Source organism: Limanda limanda, chromosome 6, assembly GCF_963576545.1.
Source record: "Limanda limanda chromosome 6, fLimLim1.1, whole genome shotgun sequence".
Lineage (NCBI taxonomy): Eukaryota > Metazoa > Chordata > Actinopteri > Pleuronectiformes > Pleuronectidae > Limanda > Limanda limanda.
Window position 1 is genome coordinate 16940981 of NC_083641.1, and position 18845 is coordinate 16959825.

Sequence of the window (18845 nt, forward strand, 5' to 3'; positions counted from 1 at the left end):
TGATGTAAGAAGCACAAGAGAGCAGTTGAACCGGGTTATAATGACACCCTCACACCACAGGAGAGAAGAGGCTCCATAATGACCCTGCTAACATGGTGATCCTGAAAACAAGTCACTAAACCTATTGTTCTGTGGCCGCTCGGCTTTACCCTGAGCAAAAGTAAGTCCCTGTAAGCATGTATGTGTTATTCACTGCGTGAGCTCAATTTTCAATGAATCAACTGAAACTTTGCATAAATATTTGGATCTGACTCAAGTGGGGGTTTATGGATCAAAGTAAATAGTGAAACTGTATCCTGGTAATCCAAAATCAATCTTTTAAGTAGTGCTTAGCTCAGCTGCTGGGGTCTATGATGAATTCAGTTGAATAGTGAGAATTTTCCTATTAAAAACATTCATAGATTAAGTTGGAAGTTCTGTATTTAGCTGTATGTTGGCAAACAATATGACTTGAGTTTACTGAGCATGGATAAATATTGACCAGCAGAAAAGATGTGGTTTTAATAGTTTCTGACTCAGAATTTAAAAGCCAAATATTTTGCAGACCGGCAGTGTAAACACTGAGGAAGTTGTCCCTATCAGCAAGTACACAAAAAAAAAAATCTGCTGCTTAAGAACCCGACACATCATTTTGCAATGGCTTGAAAAACTGTAATCCTTTTTAGAGAATAGTGATACCAAACGTCAGTGGGCTATTTGCACTGCTCAAATAATCCCAATGCTCAATAATAATGAAACACATTATTATTTGAGCCATATAATTTCAAAGTAGATCTGAGGTCACTTGTAAATCTACATTTTCAAGCAAAAGATACCCAATTTTCCCGAGTCACATTTTCTCAATTGTTAGCATTTACTGCTTGTCTTGATAATGACATAATTAATAACAAACTTAACATATCTCAATTTAGTATGTTTGTGTTCAAAGTAAATTAGCAGATTAATCAATAATGAAAGTGTTAAGGCCAATTTATGCCTCTCCGTTTCTTCTATTACGGACAGATAAGACCGCCCTATCCGTCGTGAAACGCCCTCTCCGAATGCTTCGTACAGCTTTTCGTACACGTCTTCATGTTTGAGACCTGACGGACCGCTCTTTCCGTATTTCCGGACCTCAAACTTCCTGTTTACTTCCTGTTTACTTCCATGTAGCATCAAACCCAAACACAACTATGATTCTACGATTAATGTGACGTGTGTGTTAAGCCAGCGGAGTTGTCCGGCTGACGGTGGCTCGTTCGAGCACTGAGGGCATGTGTGCACGGTCACAGACGGTTATAACGAGCTTTCAAAACGGCGCTAGCAGGCTAGGCTAGCGGGCTAGGCTAGCCACCATGCTAACTGCGGTGGTAACAGTGCAAGAACCCGCCGTCACGACTTTAATTCCACTTCTATCATGACACTGTTTCTATAATACCGTCAGGTTAGAAGCAAACACTGGATAGTAGTAGTTAGTGTCGGGAGTCCCTGCTGACTGTGTGTGGAAGCTGGGGGGAGCTAGGTCCGTGTAGCTTCTAGCTACATGTAGCCTCAAGCAGATTCAAGCTGTGGAATCAGCAACACAGTTCGGAAACAAGACCGGGGAACCGCTGCGCTAAGAAACGATTACATCAGCATTTTGACCCGCTGGGTGTCACTTTATTTAGTTCTGTTAGTTGCCATGGTTCAGTGTGTGGGACGCAAGCTAACATGTCAACAGAGACACGTGGACTTCTTCTTCCCAAATGGGGTAGGCTTCTCTGAGCTCGTCTTCCGTTGCGCCACCTATGGGTTTGGCGGTGAATTTTTTCCGGACGTAGACTGACGGAGAAGTAAAAATCAAAAAGAGTCTTTGCCCCCTGCTGAGAACTCTCCGAGAAACGGACACGTAGTAGTATATAAGAGCCTTTAGTTGTGTTAAAGCACATCCTTGGTTCCACAGTTCCAGAGTTGAGTTGATCTCTTGACACTAATTAGCACTGAAATCAGACCTGTAACTGTGCAGCCTTATATTCCAATCATTACATTAATTAGATAAATAGAAAAAGTTATTGCTATCGCTCTGTTTTAAATCAGGGGCAATTTCACACCAGGGTCTGAAGCATGTACAGATGCTAGTTGTCACACCAGCCATTCCCGCAGGAGCATCTTACCACAGGACTCAGGCTTCCCCTCTGCTAGCAGACTGCTGCTGCCACTCTTCTGCACCACCAGAGCTTCTGCTCACAGCCCCCACCACGCAGACCACAGCACAGACAGCACAGCAGCAGACAGACACACATACACACACACATACATACACACAAGCACAAACAAAAACAAGAACAAACACAAGGAAAGGAAACACAAAACAGGAAAGAGAAAATCATGAAGAAGAAACAATCATGGGAGAAGAAAATTAAATGAACAAAAAGCTTGTTTAATAAAAACACAATGGTTGGGACAGGCAGGAGTGCAGTCACTAAAAATTAACTTGCTTAGTTTCCTTTCTTAAATACCCCCACTCCTATAGAGGTCACTCTACGTATTCATGGTGACTTAAAAACAAAAAGACCCAATTTTTTCCAAAACATCAAAATCCTGATTACAAGGGTTTTAAGTGCAGTTTAGACTAAATAATAATACAAATGCAGTGGAAAACAATTGATAATTGTTTGCTAATATCAACAGAACTGGACACTTAAAATGTGCCTTTGTATTATAATATAATTAGCAGTAGCTGGTGCCACTGCATTTTATTTTAAGTTGTGGTATACAAGATCATAAAAGTAAAAACAAAAGGTACACCTCATACGTGAGGAAGACCCATTATTCATCCAACTATGATAAAAGGTAATACAAATGTTAAGTATACTAAAACTTTCAAAAGCTACCAAATAGCTGCCCTTAATCCACTCATTCGGAAATGTTAATCTCGGTTTTAACATCCATTTCCAGAGTATCTGACTACTCCTGCCGTCCCCGTATGATCCCAGTCACTAAATTATGGTAGAAAAGGCAACCAGGAGAAAATCTAGGAAAAGATTCATGCAACTTGCAGATAACTAGAAAGAGACAAACAGAAATATTGATCATACAACATCATGCAGGCATGCAGAATGTCATGACATACATTTAAACATGAAACATATAATAATCTAGCATTTTACGGAATCGCCCTCTCCTTCTCTATTGCTATCGTGCTATTCGTTTAATCCCTGCCTCTTTCCAAACATTGTTAAAACCATCAGAGAAATACATGGAAAAGGGTTTTAGTGTGGTGCTACAAACAGGCCGTGCACGTCTTGTTGTGTAACCACTGAGAGACCACATCTTCTCTATGTTCCTGTTGCATCATACAGAGATAAGCCCCCATGTGGTGCAGGGATTTTCTTTTTTTGTTTTGAAAACAGAAGCCATATCTCAAATCATGCTGTCCTGATTTGTGGCAACTCAAACAGGGAGTGTCACTGCAACAAAATAGTCTGTTTCTGAACCCGACCTTCACTATTTCACCCTGCAATAAACCTGCAAGCTGGAGTGCATAACAGGCTTTGAGGCTGTTTGTGTACCAGTCAAGTATGTACTGAGACCACCCAACAATTTTAAGCAGTCAAAACCCACAATGCACAGATTTATGTAGGAACCATGTGGACAATAAACATGACACTGCAGGTTTTAAGTTCCTGTGATCAAACCTTTCAGTGCTCATCAGCTTAAAACATCATGTTATGTGTCATAGGATTCTGCCTCAGGGGTAGTTACCGTACCTCAGTACATTTTTCATGCATCTAATTTACCTTTGCATTAGACAATCGGCAATTACTTTTAATTAGTTTACCTAAAAGCAAGTACTTGGGTTAAATGGGTCAATGTGGTACTTTTATTTTACAGTACATTTTTGACAATTTAGCTGTCAAAAATGTACTTCAGTTGTGAATTGTATTGTGAATTGTAAGTAAAATGTGTGATTGAGTACTTCATCCACAACTGACTCTTCTGCAGTATAGTGCAGTTGTGACTCGGATGATACAGATTTGCTTATCATATTATAATGTCCAGAGGTGAGACAACTTTTAGAAAACAGATCAAAGAACAAAATAAATATTGTTAGGCTCCAGTGACAAAACCACACAAGTCAAATGCATCTATAACACAAAGCGTAGGGAAAGACACACACATCACCTTTCATCATCACAGCATGGCTTGTCCAAACCATCATGAGCACCTTTGTGTTATGAGACCGCTTGTGTGTGTGTGTTAGAAAGAGTGAGAAAGAGAGCTGGAAATAAATGAGTGAGAAGGAGACAGACAAAAACATATGAGGCAGTCAGATGAAGCGATGCAGAGAGAGATAGACGAAGAGGATGGAAAAAAAGAGACAGAGTGGGAAAAAAAAAAAACAGAATGTGAGTATGAGACTGAAAGGGAAGGCGGAAAGTTACCTGTAGGGTCAAACTCATTGGAGGGAAGTGAGGTTTTGTCACTTCTGGGCTTCTTGTCTGGGGGATGGTCTTTACTGAGAATGCTGCTGGTTCTAGAGAGAGAGAGAGAGAAACACTCATGAGAAAAGGTGAACCTACAAAACGGTGGCATTTGTCCTATATATACAGGGTTTCCCCCAGTGCTGTATAGGCCTGGCGGGCCGCCAGGCCTTACTCCCCCCCCCCGCCAGGCTAAGCGTCGCATGTTTTTTTTATTTAAAAAAAAAAAAAAAATCCGTCACTCGCGCACATCAACAACACTTCACTTCCTCATTGAGCCCCGATCACAGACATGGCCCCGATCCCCAAGCAACCATCCTATTGGTCCAAACAGTCACATGTCCCACCCAGACGCCTTCACTGACCCTCGGACAACAGAATGCTCCTTTAACACAGTGTTTTACTGAACATACGTCGCCTTCACTGATCCTCAGACATCAGAACGCTCCTTCAACACAGTGTTTTACTGAACATAAGTCAAAACCGAACATAAACATAAACCTAGTCCGTTACACGATTAGGCTGCAGCTATTTGGTTTTATTTATTTAAAAATAGGGTACTTCTTATTTCATACATTTTCCACAAATATGAGGAGGACTCAAATAGCCCTACAAAGTTCTGTGTTTAATTTATTTCAAATTAGGCCGACACTTGCCTGTGTATTTTGTTTGTTTGTTATTTTGTTGCTTGTCTGTTTGAGTAGCTGGCTGAAAGCAAAGAAGTAGTACGCTTATCTTTTATTGGTAACCAAACTGTTATGGTTCATTGTTTCTGAAATAAGAGGCCTGACTGCTATGTTCACAGCAAACTTGAATATTTTTTAATATTAAGTAGGGCTGCCACTAACGACTATTTTTCTATCGATTAATCTGACGACTATTTTATCGATTAGTCGATTAATCTAAACGATTAATTTTCCTCCCAAAAAATCAAATTGACCATTTCAATTCAGTTAATTTTATTTTGATAACAACAAACTGTATGTCACCATATAATGCAGCACAAAACAAAATGTAAACAAAGGCTCAAATATTAAAGTGCAAAACTGTAGGTTTAAACTAGCAACTCCAACGTGATAAAAATAAATAAAAAAGAGGTCTTATAAGTTAAGTCAGCAGTGCAACTCAAAAAGATATCAAAGTATCTATTTAACCCCTTATCAAAATAAAAAAGTTAGGTGTGCATATTAAACAAAGTGCAACATGTTTAGAGTATAAGAAACAATGGTGTCCAGCTCAAAATCCGACTCAACCCCCCCCCGCGGGTGCCTTCTAGCAGCCCTACCACCAGGCTTAGCAAGTTTTCTGGGGGAAACCCTGATATACTTTACTTTCCGTCATTCAGTCGTCATTTGTCCATAACATTTTTTGTACATTCATTGCAAAGTATGCATCTCCGCGTAATACTACCCGTTATATACACACACTGCAGGCAAGAGAAGATTCGTGTGGAATTACAGCGACGCACAGAACCAACAATTGTTCACTTTATCATCGAGAATAGTGAAGCAGCTCTGAGTGTATGAATCATGCCGAGTGTGTCTACTGTATAATGTGACAGCCAGAGAGGATGTGGAGCCGCTCTGCTGAGTGCCCCAGAGAGCAGGGCCAGAGAAAGGACACTCCTCAGAGGAGGTGCCACAAGGCCAGACTCCGGCTTGAACCTTGGGAGGCTGTGTATGGCTGTCTCTGCCTATACCGGCCCCAACTGTGAAAGGCCACTGTTCTGTTCACAGTGAAAGGCGGTGATGGGCCGCCCTTAGAAGAGGGACCCCTTTGTCAGTCACTGTGTGTGTGCGTGTGTGTGTGTGTGCACATGAGTGAGGGGGGTAGAGTGAGGGCTATGTTTGGTACAAACTCTGAAGACTTCTGTGTTGCAGCACACCAGGCCTAGTAAAAACCTGCCTCATTTCCCTCTTCTGGAACTCTGTGCATGTGTGTGTTGCCACAGGATTACATACTCATAAGCATGCATGTCCCCACGATAAAATATAAGAAAATAAAAAACGCTTACCTGTTTGCTTTCTTGGGAAACCTGCAACGTAGAAGAGAATGACCATCAGTATCTCACAGGAATTACATGTCACACTATTAATGGCTGTATTTGCCAATATGCAGGGTGGAAAACAAGATGCTGAGCTCACGGCTTCCCTCCGAGACCCACATAGTGGTAAACATGATAATCCTGCTCAAAAACCAGAGATCTTCCGCTGCAGATTAAAGCCTTTTCCAGGTCAAATGTCCTCAGATCTCAGCTGCGTGTGCCATGATTTAGTTACTGACAGACATCACAAATTGACTGTAATAATCATATCGTAATCACATCCGTGGCCTGTTTCCTTGGAGGCAGCCTGCCCTGAGACCGACTGCTGCCACTTAAGTAATGTAGGGATTTGGAAAATGTAGGATAATCATCGCCACATTTGGAAAAGGTATTGTTTTACGGGAAGTTTGAGATTTAAGGATTGACCTGCTGTGCAAAGCCACCATGAAGGAAAATTGTGGATTCAAGCCAACACTACAGTGTTAATTCCCACAGCAGGTGTTGGATTCCATCTTTCGGACGCAGCATTAAAGACTCAAAAGTAGCTCAGAGTGTTTTCATACACACAAAGTTCTAAAGAATTCTACGTCTAGGATTTCTGTGAGTCATTGAGAGACTTTAAGAAGACTGATAGAAATTATTATTTTATTTGTACAGAAAATCTCCTGAACACTGATGTAGTTATTTAGGCGGCACTCAGCTCAACTTTATTGCTGTTGGAGGTTTCTCTACAGTCAGAGGGAGCCATGTTATGCCATTCTTCTTCATGTTGTAATAAAAACCACTTCCATCGGGTCGAAAGTTATATTGTTACACAGTTAATTCTAAATTTAGACCCTGTTTTTTTATGATGTTTTATTGTGTAACATGGAAGAGATTGATGTCTCAGCCAGGAAATAATCCCATTAAAGTAAATTCATTTCCAGATTTTATTTCCATGCCCACATCTCTTTATTCAGGGCGTCTTTACTCTGTGTAACACTGATAATTTCAAGCTGTTTAACATTTAGAACTTATGAACATGATCTACTGTATGCTTTGTGAATGCAAAATAAGACAAATACAACAGGAAATGGGTGTAAACCGCACCAGCACTCTTTACAATTTTTAGACACAATGTATTATAATAGAGGAATACAGAAAGAATTGTTTAGCCATTTAGAACAGCAGTCTTCCTTCTCACGACTAACTAGCACACATTAACTCTCTTTCTCCTGGCGACAGTGTCCCATTCAGACCCTTGCAGGGGCAGCTGAATGGCCCGTTTATGAAAATGCCTCAGACTGTAATAAGTTCCAGAGGCTTCAGCAGAAAAAAAAAACCTAGCTTTAAGTAACCCACTCCCTAAGAAACCTCGGACTTGGAGAGATGGAAAAGTCAGCACATAAACACACATCTAACTGGGACGGCAAAACCGAGCACCCAGATGTTGTTCTTGGTGGATCATGGAGGAACAAATGAAAACATGACAGTCCAACCAAGTTCTATTGGGCTGGATGATGCATCACTCTGGATAACATCCAGAGTCCGCTTAACTAGAGTTGAGAGCCTTGCTTTCAGAAATAATGCTCTAATCCTATAGTAAGTTTTAATAGCAGCTGTGCACATTAACACCAAACATGATAGGACTTGCCTAAGACACGGGAGAGGGACAAAAGAAGTCATGATGAAAGATTAGAGCATGAAACAAGGACAGGGAGATTGAAAAGGCCTGAGTAGTGACAGATGAGGTGTAAGAGATACAGTAAGAGACTGAGACACAAGTTAGAAGAACACTGTGCACTAGTTAAAACAGGAGGAAAGTTTAGAAAGAGTGGCGTAGCAAAGGGAAAAGCCTGGATATTTTGGCAGTTTTACTAAAAAAGAGGTCATCAGAAGAAGAGGAAATCATTTTTCATAATAAGCTAAAGTGGCAGGGCTTGTTGTAGTCTCAAAGATATCAAACAGGGTTGGATTTTAACCATTATAATATACGATTTAGGAACTTTTCTGAAATTATAGGTAGTATTTCTAAATGGCTAACTAAAAATATCCCGCAGCAGCAGCACAGAAACTTGAAACTGTACACGTCGGCTGAATGTTGGTGAAACTTCACCAACATGCCACTCCAGCCCTCCACAGTTAAAGTCCCAGTTCCCTTGTTGCCCATGAACGAGATCTGGATTATTGTAAAGCCTGCTTTAAAAGGTCTGGGTGTGATTCTTCACGACCACTTTTCCAACGCTCATAATGCTGTTCTCTCGAACGACGACTTTCTGCCTCAGTGGATGACAGTGCCACTCTCAAATTGATTTTCACGCTAAACAAGCAATGTTGAGCACGGGGGGTAAAACCTGACAAACAAGTCATTTATCAGATATCCCCATATGCCCCCCTTATGCACATATACACACACACACACACACACCGTGAAGTCTTTACAGCATCGTCAGTTACACAAACATTATTAAAGTTATTTAATTTAAATCTCCTGGGGCAAAACATAGTCACTGCTGTGCTTTCTATGACCAACTACATTGAGTACCTGCTCAGTTACTGTGACAGAAATTACACAAGTGAAATCGATAAAGAGCATTACTATCATTCAAGTATTGCCTGACTGAAAATGAGGAATTTATAAAAAGGGCTAATTTAAAATATTGATTCTGATAATTACCACTAAATGCCCAACAAAATACTCTGTAGAACATAGCCTGTATGATGGCAACGCTGCTACAACTAAATCATTATGTCTGATTTATGTAGTGACTGTGCAGTTTGTCACGTTGGTTGTCAGGCTACTTGTAAGTGTTCACACATTTGACCCACGAACCAAACGATTCTTATAGAACACAAAGTAACAGCCATGACGGTGAAAATGCTGTAAATATGGACGATGCTGTGACAAAGAAATAGATTTTTAAATCGTATTAAAAAAGATATGGTGTTGAATAACTGTAACACATCAATAAATATAGCAATAAATAACTATACACTCAATACTAGAAAATACTAATACTTATTGTGTTGGAGTGGGACCCAGACTGTGTCATGGTGACAATAAAGGAAATGATTCAGGAAGTGCTGTGGTGTGTGTTCTTACATAATATCAATGTGTCCCTTTTTATATCATATCATGTCAATACCAGTGTATTGTGACACCGCCAATTTGCATGAATGTTTCTTTTATGGCCAGAAAAGTGTTTTCTTGGGTCACAGTCACCTTGAGCAAACCTAATGTCTCTGACCGTGGCTGCTGCAGGCTCACAGGTATTTAATGGTCTGATAAACACATACTTGCACTAGGCTGATCAAAGCTGACATCTTAACTCGTGCTGGTGGTTCAGACAGAATAGGACACAGTTACCACATCAGTTGCATTTCCTTGTTTAACTTGTTCTGCACTGACCTGCACTGATAGATTTAGTGTCAACCAGAGGGATTGGAAAGAGATTCGGTAAACTGCAAAGCTACAACACATTCATTAGTGCATTATACACACAGCGTATGCACAATTGGAGACATTTGCTACGCTAAACGTGAGGTTAACAATGTGGTGGATAAGGGTAAAAGTCAATATAAAAGAGACGCACGAACAAAAGTAATCTCCAGCTGAGGTCTGAGAGATGCAGCAAAGCAGCTTTACATGTAAAGATACTGAAACAACTTCTTTGTTAACATTATATTTATTCTAGTTCATCGTCTGTAGCCTAATAGTAATGACTGGTATTAGAGTTTGTGTACGGTGTGAGAACCGTACCGATTCATTTCTCGCTTTAAAACAATTCTGTATTATAATGTGCTTTAAACAGGTTATTTTCGTTTGTTATAGACCTTTGGCTCATTGCTTACGACAGCATGCATTCTTTGAAAGGTATTTCTGTTTTTGTTTTTTTAGATTAGAGGGAATGGGATGACATGCAGCCAGGGGCCTGGTCTGGATTAAAATTCAGGTTTGCTGTGGTGAGGACTCAGCCATGACATATGGTACAGGCTTCAACAGACGAGCAACCAGAAGGCCCTGTCAACATGCATTCTTAACAGTAGCCAAAGACTGACTGTCCAAAGTTAGTCATGGTCGTAGAAAAGATCAACAGACTGAATTGTGAGTATGTGCCTCTTCTCAGACTTTTCACTGTCGTATTCATGTTTCAAATCCAGAATATGGGCTATGGACTTAACCCGCAGTTTTGCTTTCACACATGCACAACACAACGGGAGGTTCTCTGCACAGAATGCATTCACAACAGCAACAAATCCTCCACGTTATTCAGGCGAGAGGTGGAGCAGACAGAGGCAGGAAGTGACGTATTAACCCTGCTGCGGAGATCACGTGATCATGTTCACAGCACCCTGACACGGTCGATGCTCTTATCACCACGAACTCTCTGGACCTCTGTGTCGATGTCTTCTACATCTATCTGACACAGCCATTGCTTATATAACTTCACAGTAAATTTCAAGTGAACTATCACAATGGTTAAACATCAGCAGGGACTCTCTTGTCCAGTAGGCAATAGTAGTTAATTGTTCTACTGTATACTTATGACACTTCTACTACAAGTAGTACTACATTACTACTTAAATGCTATTACCCTTATACAACACTATTATAAATACTAATGTGCAGCGTAAGATAACTGAGAACAGTGAAACATCCAAAACAATCATTGATATCACTCACTACAAAATTGGATTTGTATTCCTTAATTATTCAAGTTAGATCAATAGCCAATAGGAAAATTGATTTCTCTGCATTGCAATTTAAAAAAAAAAAAATATATATAACAATTTGGGATCGTGTCAATCTCTGTGATGCAGTTGTTTTACTAAATCAGTTCAAGTTTTAAAAACATTTTTGACTAGAAATTATAAGTAGATGTAACAGAAACTCTGCTAACGTTTCCCTTTGAGAACATACAGACACAACTTAAGAATCAATTTCCCTCAGTTCATATAATACTTCAGATCTCGCTGTACAAGTCTTTAAGTTTGAGTTAGGACTTCTTCCTGGACGGAGCCATTAAATACGCAGGGAGGGAGAAAGGGAGAGAAGGCAGAGTCAGAACAGGGTGGGATGAGAGGGAGGGGCAGCAGCGGTGGAGCGGGCCTGGGCTTGAATGCTCCATTGAGGTTTGGTGTTTTGATGGAAAACTGTGGCAGAGCTGGGCCAACTGCAGTAACAGTGGTAGAGAGAGAGGCCGGGACCAGACCAGACATGGAGAGAGAAAAAGTAGTGAAAGAGGGAGGGACGAACAGCCCCGAGGGAGCAGGAGTTCTGACACACAGCCATGACTGTGAAAGGGTCTCCCAAACTGAAGAGGAAAGAAAATAGTAAACAATAAGGACCTACACCAACTTGTGCAAAATTCAGGGGAACACTTTAGGTTATCCTTAGTTTTTCTTGGAATAAATCTAAGCAGGCACAGACAGATAACTCAAGTTTAATAGGTAAAAAACACAAAATAGACACCTCATACTGGTGTGTTAAACGTAGGATATCAATGGTTGCTGTTCCCCACTGAGCTCAACAGACTCAAAAGGCACCCGACTACACTACAGGGGAAAGTTGAGAAAGTCTCAACTTCATGCAAATCTCTGACGCAGAGCGGGTGACAACCAGGCTCTGACTATCACACGATCATGATCATCTTCAAATCCAGCAGACGCGCCGCACTGGAAGCACAGATTTACAAAACAGAGGAGTTTTACAGACAGAACAGGACCTAAGCATAGGTGGGATTGAACTGAGGATGCATTTGAGATCCAATGAATCAGACCACATTCAGAGGTGAGCTGGGATGCATAAGGTCACAAGTGGGAACATCCTTGAAAACACATTGATGGAACACCTACTCAGCTGCGATGGTTTCATTATGAAAAATATATTTACACATCTCAGTGTTTCCCGCAAACGCATTTATTTGTGGCCATCTCTGTAATAACAACTTGACCAACACATCGATTCTTTTCAAATGGGTAAAATCTTATTTTACTGTGAAGCTGCACGTAGCGCATTGATTCACTCAGGCCTTCCTGGCTTTGATCTCTTCCTCTCCCTTTCAAACACAAACACTCTGACAACAGACACATCTGTATCGTCAGACTGGCTAAAAACAACATTATTTGGTTTAAGCAAACCGAGGTTATGTACATGTTTCCTTGCATATACAGCAGGGAAGTGAAGAGACCTTCGTCAACCTGTCCAACTGTGATCGTGTCACTGGAGGCGGATGTTGGATAAAGAACAGGGCATTTAATTGGGTTGTCAACTACTTTTCATCCGTACTTGTGAAAGTGCCATTAGAGTTGGCAGGCTATGTCCAAGCTAAGAAAACGAGGAGTTGGATGCTTGATAAACTAACAAGACTTTTCCCTGTCGGACACTGCTACAACAACTTGTGCTGTAATACAGTCGCTGCAGTAATCTGGAGACTCCTGGCAGAGGCAGAGCTGCACAAATCACAGCACAGGTGTTGTTGGGCTGGGAGAGGTGGGGCCTTGTCTGAAACTGGGAGAGGTTTTGGGAGTTGCCTGCAGGCTGCAGAGATCAGACTGAGGTGTGTTCCATTCCAGGAGGTAATGTACAACACAGCCTTGCACACTGCAACACATTCTAGGATGTTATATTATACTGGAAATCCTTGCAGGTTTGGAGTGTAGCACGATGGTGACAGCACAAATGTCCTCAGCTGGTTTTTGTGCCGAGTCATGCCACTGGCCGGCCAAGTAGCTTATGGAACTGGCAATCATCTTTTCCACCAGGCAGCCATTCATGCCACCGCTTTAAAATTGGATCTGTGATTCTATCTCAATTGTGTCGTTACACAGCCTCTTCAACAGCCTGATTCACGTCTGCAGCCTGCCAACGGGAGAGGACACACTCCCACAGCTTGTTATCTAATCTACACACCTGAGTCACACAATGTGGGTGCACTCACACACACAGTCTGTATGGCGTCATTGCTTTCCACTCCCTGCCACTGGGAAAGAGTTTACACCCACACAGTGATACTCTCTAACAGCACTCTCTGTACTACTGTGCAGTCTACCAATAAGCACAATGAAGTCACCCTCAACATGTGACTTTGCAACCATGGAGCATGGTGTATACTGAGACTTGAGAAGAGTGTGAAGTGAGTGAATGAGAGAGAAAGCAAGAGACACTCAGACAGACAGAGGGAGGGAGGGAGAGGGAGAGAGAGAGGTGTGGTGCGTGTTAGAAAGACAAGAGCAATAGCTCTGGAGCTCAAGCTACAGCCTCAGGGGGAAAACGGTGCCCTTTCTGCCCCAATAAACCTCATCAGGATTCCTAACATGAGGGCCGGGGGATAGACATTTCTTCACGCTATGCTGTCTGCTGTCCTCCAGCACTGGGAAAGCAAAGGAAGGGCTTCAACATGCTACCATGTCCCCACTGCTGCTGGTTGTGGACCCTGCAACAAACGAGAGAACTTTCTTTCTCTTTTAATCAATGAATAACTTCTCTCAACTGAGAATACCCCTCAAGCCTACTTGTAATGCACCAATTCCCTCTTCAGTTCAGGTCGGGTTTTTTTGGGAGATTGGGACAATTTTAGGACTAAACTGTGAGGTATGTTTAAGTGTCTGCCATTGACACCTGAAATGACGCACTTCCAGATCCCTGCAGGATAACAAGTCATACACACAATGATGTATTAACAGCTTTTAGAGGCAGACCCATGATGAGATTTGAGCTGATGCAACCTGAAGTAAAAGCACTTTACTGACACTTCATTCTCCCCAAAGCTATCAAATTTTCCATCTATTACCCTATACTTAGCACAAAAAACTCTAGCTTGGTGAAAGCAGGATGATACTTAATATTCTGAGTGATTCATCACTAAGGGAAACAGTATGTCATGAATGTCCTCATGGGACAACATGAATACCCACACATAGGATTCTTGTAGCAAAGGTTTAATAATATAATCTCTCTTCCTCACATTCCTTTCACTGTTCTGCCTTTTGGCTATCTAAGGGATTTCACCTCATTCAGAAAGCAGTGTCTTCCACTCAGCTGAACTGGTGTCACGATACTGGTTCTTGTAGAGTATAAGTAGGGGTGTGTTATACTGTCTAGTCATCTCTGAATCAGCAGAAACACACAGCTCAAGATTAATCACAGTGCAGCAGCAAGTTGCGGATCTCTCCCTACAACGCAGCATCTCCTCCAGGGCTGACCTGAATGCCTCAAAGCTTTGACCGTTGCCATAGCAATCAAGGTCTACATCAGTATTCAAATGCTGCCCTAGCTTTGAATTATTATTATTACATGCATTACCACAGAAATGCAATCAGTAACCCAGCATGATTCATTATGCATCATCATGAATTATTATTACTTATTCTTAGACAAGCACAGCCCGCGTCACACATTACAATCACTGACACTGTGGCAGGGGCACAAGACGCTGGACTCACACGTATGAGGGGGGGGGGCATGCCTGATCCTTGGTGTTGGCTCTAATGTCACCATGATAGCAATCACTGTTAGATGCTCGGGACACACAACTGGCTTTCGTGATTGTTATCAATGCAATGCTAAAAAGAGGTACATATATTATAAAATCCACAATCAGACAAACACACAACAGGTTCATCAACTGCCTCGGTGTCTTCTATGGCAATTAGGTGATTGGATTGGCTGGTGCCTCGGCTGCAGCATGAAAGGTTGAGCAACACAACGCCACAGAGCCACGATGCAATACTGCAATGCATGATGGCACGCCATTCAAAGTGAATGTGCACCGTTTCTGTTGAAGCCTATACGCGTAAATGTGAGTCCTTCATTAAATCAAATTAGCAAAATGTTTAAAAATGCACATGGAGAGGGAGCCCTTCCTCACACACTGAGACAACATTTAATTTGTGCATCACCATTCTGTGTCCCAGACATCAACCATCATAGTCCTAATATATCTAGGACTCAGCAGACGTGTGTGCACTGAGAACTACAACAAATATGTATTGTTACATTTAAAGACTCAATGAGTAAAATTAAGAATGTACACAGGAATAAACCTGTGATAAACTGCCACCATCATATCTCATGGGGCGCTGCAGAACATCATTGTGTCTCAAGAGCCATAGTTGGCTTGGAGGCAGTAGCCTAGTTCATGGCCACAAAACCCTTAGATGGACATGTGAGAATGTGACACTAGGCCATGACAGCTCTCTTTCCTTGTCCCCTTTTTCTTTCATTGTTGTGATCCTGTCTTTTGTAGAGTGAAAGTAATGTTTGGGCCCCGGAGCTTTCTTGGTTAACAGGGTCGAATTGTAGAGAGTGTCCACAAGCATCAGCATCACAGAACTGGGTGACAGACCCCAACTCCCTGTGTACTGAGAGCCCCAGCCAATGTCCAGACTCCACCGTCCTCACAACAGCACTACCCCTGCGGCATCACACGTTTTCTCCTTTCTCCCATACCCCTCTCTTTCTCTTTATCCATCTCCATTTATGTTAGCCAGCCTTGACCAAGATAATAAAAGAATAATCAATATCCTTAAAAAACACACATAAAGACCCAGCCTGAACCACACAATGGGTTAACAATTTCCCTGCCCACTTTTTATTTGTGCTTGTTTGACTGATGAAGTGGATGATGAAATTTGATGCAATAGTAAATGCTCCCAATCTTGCGGGGCAATAAAAACGTGGTGACGATGGGGAAAAAGGGACTAATTGAAGCAAAGAACGGAATAAAAGATTGATGCGATTGAGAGAGTGTATGAAAAAGAGAGAAATGGTGAACAGAGTATGGTGAGAGTTGATGTGTGCCTGCCAAAGTGGCATCGGAGTGCGAGGCTTCTTACGGTCCCCATTTACATTCTATAAATAAACAAGGCTAAGAATCTGGTCAGTGATTCAATGCACAATTTCAGGTTTGAGATTTTTTGGTTTGAAAACAGACAATTAGGTATTTCTGTAAAGAGTTTGAAGCTTGAGCTGATATAACAGGGGCCTCTCTGCATTCAATTTACAAAGCATCCCACCTTATTCAGAATGTGAGAATGTGGATAATAACAAAGCATTGTGTTTGATGCATCACTGACAACTGATGTTTTACTGACAAGTGACAACCTACAGCTAGAATAAGAAAATTTTTACTGTAGTATTATAGTGACATTATTATAGTGACTACGCAAACCAGTCAGGTTGCGGTCTATATCGATGTCTATATAGACTCATATGTTGCAAAGGCAGAGGATAATTTATGAAGGGCGTGTAAGTGGATTTTTTTTTTTTTTTATAATTAGCATATGAACAGTTGAGTTATGGCCAACATCTTATTTTATGGAGGTATCTGTAACCTGAACCTTTGAGGACCCAATTCTAGTTATAGTTATAGGGATCTCGACCTCTGACCACAAAATCAAACCAGTTCATCTTTGAGTCGTTTGTATGGTTGAACCAAATGTGAAGAAATTCCCTCAAGGAAAATGGGAGATAAGAACAGACAGTGTGAAAACATGAGGCCTCCAGCCACAACAGCAACAACGATTTTAATGGAGAAGAAAGGCCCATAGGCTATCATAAATAGGTTTAAGGTATATAAATTATTCACATTTCATCTCTGCTCTTGACTGTAGCTCAAGGACCTTAAACCATCGCCACCATCTGGGGAAAAAAAATCACACTCTTTCTATGGCAATGGAGTAGGTTACTATTTCAAAAATACTAAATATGATTTCTGTTCAACCAATGGTTCAAACACAAATATTTTCAGTTCACTATAAGACTGCGTAAAGTCACAAGTCAATATATTAGAGTAGCTGTAAAGACAGGCTGAACAGCTGTTTTCTACTATTTGAAAAAGATTCATGGTTTCAGATGAAAGACACCTCTGTTTGCGGCTTCCAAAAGAAAAAACAGCTGGTGATTATATGAACTATTACATAATCAGAGTGCACAACAGAACATTCGGTTATGGATCTTGTTCTCAAATATGATTTATGATTTGACATTTGCCCTTTTTTTACAGTGGACAGCAAATCAGTCCAACAAGAATGCACATAACAGGCAGAGCTTCTGGATTCATGGACACAACTACTCGACTCAACAACACAGGCAATAGTCTCTGTTGTCTTTCAACAAAAATGAAAGCCTATTATAGCACAAAAGCCTAACTGCACCATAAGTGATAATTCATTATTTAAACATTACAGTGGAACAGGGTGGGTCCTGTGATAACAGCCTCCTGCACATTGTGTAATCGATATAATTGACTGATTTCGCAACAGTAAAAAGTGGAGGAGTTTTGGACAGGATGACTCTGTTGGGCTTCTCAGTTCTGCATCACTAGTTGCTGCTGCTTATAATGGACTGATATGAGCCTGAGAGGATGTCAGTGGGGTAATTATCCACATCCATCCCGAGTGAACTGATACAATACGGTGCTGTTCATTTCCTTCATGCAAGTCTTCTTTTGAAGACCCAGCTGCATTTTTGAAGAAACACCAAACATCCATATTCCATAAAATTTGTTTGAGACAGACTCAAAATTTATTTTCAGGTCGGGCACAAGTGGCTCAGTGGATAGGCCTGGACCCACAAGGACCATCCTGCATCCATCTTGCTGGAATTGTGGCCAAATCCCAACTACCACTGCCCCTATTAGTGCATGCTTCAAATTGCACGTCACCAATTCATTATTAGCTGAGTGGACTTGTCGAGGGGTTAGAACATTTAATAAGCAAAATAACATGACAAAAATCTCTACAACACCCTCAACCCTATAAACAGCTCAGAGCAGCTGACACAGCTTTCCAAGTATCAGTGCTGAGTAGATGGAGTAAAGGCGTACTGCATTATCAGGGAGGGATGCCAAACGCAGGAGACGCATACAAGCAGACTTGGCTGTCAGAAGTATTCATGAAACACTAATCATGAAGAAATAAATTCCTCTGCAGTAAGGCAAAACCACTTTTGATAATCATGTAACTGATTTATTATCGTGTCCTGTTCAAATGCCAAACATTTGCTGTTTGAAGAATGTCAGATTTGTTGATTTTCTCTGTTACATTTCATTGTTGATGATGGTGAAGAAAAATAATCTGAAGACATCACTTTGAGCTCTATTAAATTGTGATGGACATGTTGGCATTATAAGTGACAGTATAATGACTAAATGGGTAATTGCCGAATCCCTTACATCATCAAACGTGCATTACACATGATGATAAATTAATTAGGGCCAAACTAGTTGCAGACATATTATCAATAACTGGCCACAGAAACAACATTTTTCATCAAGCTGGTTAACACCGATGACAGCCCTAGATGTACCTGACCTACACCGGTGGACATGTAGATGAGCGCACAGCAGACAGCCAGATTGCCCCCACTGAAAGCCATT

At 41.2% G+C, this 18845-nt stretch overlaps 1 protein-coding gene across 1 annotated transcript in view; it reads right to left on the reverse strand.

Annotated features, from left to right (window-relative positions):
* The window catches only part of arhgef12a (Rho guanine nucleotide exchange factor (GEF) 12a), a 40398-nt gene that overhangs the window by 18322 nt on the left and 3231 nt on the right, over positions 1-18845 (reverse strand). The window contains exons 2-3 of the mRNA XM_061073548.1: positions 6457-6477; positions 4404-4495 (exon numbers count right to left, since the gene is read on the reverse strand). Of these exons, the coding sequence (XP_060929531.1) occupies positions 4404-4495; positions 6457-6477 (113 nt within the window). The remainder of the gene's footprint in view (positions 1-4403; positions 4496-6456; positions 6478-18845) is intronic.